Below are 5,740 nucleotides of genomic sequence, written 5' to 3'. Positions count from 1 at the left end.
AGGCTTATTCTAAGAGCACTGAGATGCTCAGGCACAGGCACTGGAAAATGACTAGCTATATTCACATAGGATGAGGGTTTTAACAAAGAGCTGATCTGATCAATTTACATTCTGTTTTCTTCTAGTATACCATGACTTTGGATAAGAGCTGCAACAAAAATATCCATCCCAAATTACTTTGGTATATAGTAGAAAGTAAAGACCAAATTAAAGTTTCTTTTCTCCCCTGTCAAGTGAATAAACAATTTTCTCAAAAACACTTATTAAAGGCACTTCTTTTCACTGTTGCTTTTCTTACACTGGTACCACAGTGGCCTACTTTGTTGCACATTTTAATATGTTTTAATGTATAGTGAGGTTACTGCCTTTATTACCCTCTTTTCAAAACTTCTTAGTTTTTTTTTTACTGATTCATTTTTCTTCATGGACCATGGCATTATTTGTCAAGTCCCACTAGTCAATCTTTAGGATGCTGACTGGAATTTGCTTTACTTAGCAAGAGGATCCTACATATTATTAGTTTCTTGAACAGTAAGTGAAAGTGCTACTTTTGAAAGCAATTTAAAAATTACCTCTTGTATCTACCCATACATGTAGTCAAGAGAAGCCTACTCAGCTCAAGATTCAGCCCATGACATCACTCAGCAACTACTCCACTGCTCCAGTCTCTGAATTCCTCCTCATCTGCTTCCCTAGCTTCCAGAGCTGGCAGCACTGGCTGTCCCTGCCCCTCAGCCTCCTCTTCCTCCTGGCCATGGGGGCCAATGCCACCCTCCTGATCACCATCCGGCTGGAGGCCTCTCTGCACCAGCCCATGTACTACCTGCTCAGCCTCCTCTCCCTGCTGGACATGGTGCTGTGTCTCACCGTCATCCCCAAGGTCCTGGCCATCTTCTGGTTTAACAACAAATCCATCAGCTTCTCTGCCTGCTTCCTCCAGATGTTCATCATGAACAGTTTCCTGACTATGGAGTCCTGCACATTCATGGTCATGGCCTATGATCGCTATGTGGCCATCTGCCACCCCCTGCAGTATCCCTCCATTATCACCGACCAGTTTGTGGCTAAGGCTGTCCTCTTTGTTGTGGTTCGGAATGGCTTTCTTACTATGCCTATCCCTATCTTTTGTTCCCGTCTCAGATACTGTACAAGAAACATTATCCAGAATTGTATCTGTACTAACGTATCTGTTTCCAAACTCTCTTGTGATGACGTCACTTTCAATGAGCTCTACCAGTTTGTTATAGGTTGGACCCTCCTAGGTTCTGACCTCATCCTTATTGTTCTCTCTTACTCTTTTATCCTGAAAGTTGTGCTAAGGATCAAGGCTGAGGGAGCTGTGGCCAGAGCTCTAGGCACATGTGGTTCCCACTTCATCCTCATCCTCTTCTTCAGCACGGTTCTGCTGGTTCTGGTCATCACCAACTTGGCCAGGAAGAGAATTCCCCCAGACGTCCCCATCCTGCTGAACATCCTGCACCACCTCATCCCTCCAGCTCTGAACCCCGTTGTTTATGGTGTGAGAACCAAGGAGATCAAGCAGGGAATCCAGAAACTGCTGAGGAGGTTGTAAAAGGTAGAAAGGACAATAATTTTAGAGTTATTAGTAAAGATAGAGAAATAGAAACTTATTTTTATGTTGGAAAGGAAATTTAACTTTTTAATTCTGGATTGAGTTCTGATTCTACTTTCTTTCATTATCTTAGGCAACAATGAAGGCATTCATTTATGAATCTTTGTTTTCTGTTACTTCGAAAGAAATCTCCCATTTCTGAATTCTGTGGTTACCTGGGGGTTTTCCCTGACCTAGGGCCAAGGCTTAGTCACGTGGTGCTGGATTAGAATGGGAGTGTTTGACCACTAAAGAAACATACTTTATGCAATGTCCTTGAAAAGATCTGCCTGTCTTCTGATTTGCAAGGACATAGGATCCTTTCCTGTCTCCGATTCATCTGGCAGAGTTCTGCCTGGCTTTTGTGTCAGGAATGTAGTGCTTGGGGTGAAGTACAGATGTTGACCCCAGAACTTTGGCTCCTGGGGTTGAATGATTTCCTCTGAACATCCGACTCTCTCCTTTGGCTCCTGTGGCAGATGTACCATTCGCTGGCTCCTTAGATCCTTCTAGACCCTGTCAAAATTTTCAGTCTGTGTTACCTCCCTGCATGCATTTCCTATTCTTTCTTTCTGCTAGGATATTCTTTGTTCAGTTTTTTGTTTGTAAAGGAAGTTGATGACTTTTTAGTTTTGTGGAGTTAGGGAGGAGTTGCATTGTTTGAAGTGTTCTTTTATTAACTATCTTCATCTTCATAGCTTTACAATATTAATTTCACCCACCTTACCTGACTGTAAGGAGCTTAGAACTTTCAATCGGATTTTAGGGGTCCCATCCCTATCCCACTCTGATCTGCCCATCCTAGGCATAAATGAGCTGTCCTCTTCATTCCCTCCATTGCCCTTTTGGCCTCAGCCTCCATTCTGAGCTGTGGCTGGTAAAGCTGCCCACAGTTTTCCAGGATTCCAGGAATTAAAACTCCAGAGTTTGTTATTCACAGAAAAGGGAGTTCCTTTATTTTTCAGTTTCCTTCTTAATGATGCCAAACATTAATATCTGCAAGGAATATTTTGCAGTAGTAACCTCTCTCTTTTGGAGATGAAAATGAAGATTTCAAGTTCATTATTTTTCCAAGAATCATTTTGCAGCTTTGTCAATTGGACTGTCTTATTTTCTTTTGTAATGAAGTTTATCTTTGCTGAATGACTTGTATCAAAATTTAATATTTCTATAGCATTTAAAATTAATTTTAAGTCAACATTATTTTATCATGGTCAAATATATTTAACATAATATTTACCATTTTAACCATTTTTAAGTGTACAGCTTTATGGCATTAAGTACATTCACACTGTTGTACAACCATCACCATCATCCATCTCTGGAACATTTTTGTCTTCACCAACTGAAACTCTGTACCCTTAAAACACTAAGTCCCCATTTTGCATCCCCAGACTGACACTACCATTCCATTTTCTGTCTATGATTTTGACTACTCTAACTACCACATATAACTGTAATCATAAAATATTTATTTTCTTCTGATTGACTTATACCACCTCGCACAATGTTCTTAAGTTTCATGCATGTTGTAGCATGTGTCAATTCCTTTCTAAGCTGAATAATATTTCATTGAATCTTTATGCCACATGTTGTTTATTCATTCATCCATCAGTGAACACTTGAGTTATTTCCACGTTTGGCTCTTGTGAATAATGCTGCTATAAACATGGGTGTACAAATATCTCTTCGAGTCCCTGCTTTCATTTTTTTGGTGTGTGTAGTCATAAGTAGAATTACTGAATTATATGGTAATTTTATTCTTAATTTTTTGAGAAATCATCAAACCATTTTCTGCAGTGGCTGTATTATTTTACCAGAAATGCATGAGTTCCAATTTTTCTTCATCCTTGCCAACACTCGTTATTATTTTTTGTAATAACCTTCCTAATGGGTATAAAGTGGAATCTCATTGTGGTTTTGATTTGCACTTTCTTAATAATTAGTGATGTCAAACTTGTTTTCATGCGTTTATTAGTCATTTGTGTATATTCTTTAGGGAAATGTCTATTCAAGTCCTTTGCCCATGTTTTAATTGATTTTTTTTTGTTTTGTTTTTGGTTTAATAAAACCTCTATCAAAATTCCAATAAATTTTTTGCAGGAATAGAATAATCCTTCCTAAATTTCATATGGAACCTTAAGAAACCCTGAATAGCCAAAACAATCTTAACATAGAAGAACAAGGCTGGAGCTCTCACACTTCCTGATTTCAAAAATTACTACAAATCTACAGTAAACAAAACTGTGGTACTGGCATAAAGACAGACACATAGACCAATGGAATAGAATAGAGGGCCCAGAAATAAACTATCATATATGCTCAAATGGTTTTTGAGAAGGATACAAAGTCTGTTCAATGGGGAAATGAGAGTCCTTTTAACATATGATGTTGGGAAAACCAGATATTCACATGCCCCCCCCCAAAAACAAACAAACAAAACCCTTATCTTAATTCATATATAAAAATTAACTCAAAATAAATCAAAGACCTAAATGTAAGAGTTAAAACTATAAAACTATTAGAAGAAAACACAGGGGAAAATCCTCCTGACATTGGATTTGGCAACAATTTCTTGAATATGACACAAAATACACAGATAAAAAAAGAGAAATAGATCAGTTGTATTTCATCAAAATTAAATGTCTTCTGTGCATCAAAAGATACTGTCAACAGAGAGAGAAGGCAACCCATGAAAAGAGAGAAAATATTTGCAAATCATATATCTGGTAAGGGATTGATATCAGAATGTATAGAGATCCTACAACTCAACTACAATGAATATTTTTATATGTTATAGCATTTCCTACTACAGACCTTCTGTGTTCTGGACCTAACATACTTTAGACTGATCTCAAACTTTCTTTTTTTCCCCTTTTTTATTCGTAGCTAAACAAACTGCTCATTATATCCTGAATAATCCCCACACACGTTTTGCTCTGTCTCTTTAATCATTTAACCATTTCCATATCAGCCTTCTTTTACTAATATCATCACTTGCCAAACCCCATCTTTCATACTAGGTTTAATTCAAATGTTGCATTCTATAGGAAGTCTTTCTTTCTGGATCCTTCCAAGTGGAATGATTACTCTAACATCTCAAGTAGCTGTATGTCTTTCTCTGACATTGTCATAAGCTTCTTTGAGGTTGAGAGAATATTTTATTCATCTTATTAATTCTGCATGTCTACTTTTACTGTTTCTTATATAGAGAAATTTAAAATAAAAACATGTTAAGCAAGATGGAACTTTTTCTAAGTGCACACCTTATTTCTCCCTTCCTTTGAAAACTACTTGGAAACAATGATCAAACCTTATACTGCTAAGTGTCCTTATAGTACTTACCACAGAGTCTTATTTTTATCTAGCACTGAATGAAATTTTATACAGCGAAGAATACTAGGATTGGGATAGTCTGGATAATTGGAATATAAATTTCAGATAAGCCAATTTAGCTAAATTTGTCTAGTCATCATGTCAAAGGGTTACCTGCATTCATGTTCATTGCAGCTCTGTTCACAGTAGCCAAGACGTGCAGCCAACCTAAATGTCCATCGATGGATGATTGCATAAGGAAACTGTGGTATGTATACACCATGGAATTCTACTCTACCATAAAAAAGAATGAAATTCTCCCATTTGCAACAACATGGATGAGCCTGGAGAAACTTATGTTGGGTGAAATAAGCAAAGCACAGAGGGATAAATACTGCATGTGCTCACTCTTAAGGGGGAGTTAAGAGAAAGAATGAAGGAAAGAAAGACCACAGTGGTGCGTTGGACTTGCAGAAGGAGAGAATATTCCTTGGGCTACAAAGTGGAGTGTGGAGGAAAAGGGGAGGGAGAGAGAGGTTGGGGATAATTGGGTGTGGGACATGGGGTACAAATGCAATTTTTGGTAATGGGTATGCTGCCAGTATGAACTTGGCTCTCATATCATGGGCATGAGGGGTGACAATCAACTTTGTATCTCATGAATATTCATAATCAATAAAAAAACCATAAATTTGTCTAGTCAGACTTTGCGAATGTTTGCTAAACTAATGGAGTCTTGCAAATGGTGATAATGATCTTAATCCATATTGTTGTTTTGAAGACTGAATAAGCTATTTATGAACATTTTTGTAT

At 37.7% G+C, this 5,740-nt stretch overlaps 1 protein-coding gene across 1 annotated transcript; it reads left to right on the top strand.

The window, feature by feature from the left end:
* The first annotated feature begins 628 nt into the window (after window positions 1–628).
* On the top strand, window positions 629–1,573 carry LOC134377087 (olfactory receptor 56A4-like). Its single transcript, XM_063095702.1, has one exon. The coding sequence runs from the start codon at window positions 632–634 to the stop codon at window positions 1,571–1,573; it is 942 nt and encodes a 313-aa protein (XP_062951772.1). The 5' UTR covers window positions 629–631.
* The last annotated feature ends 4,167 nt before the right edge of the window (window positions 1,574–5,740 follow it).

The sequence above is a fragment of the Cynocephalus volans genome, chromosome 4, assembly GCF_027409185.1.
Source record: "Cynocephalus volans isolate mCynVol1 chromosome 4, mCynVol1.pri, whole genome shotgun sequence".
In the NCBI taxonomy this organism is placed as follows: Eukaryota; Metazoa; Chordata; class Mammalia; order Dermoptera; family Cynocephalidae; genus Cynocephalus; species Cynocephalus volans.
The sequence above is the reverse complement of the archived record's forward strand: the minus strand, read 5'-3'. Positions and strand labels throughout refer to the sequence as shown.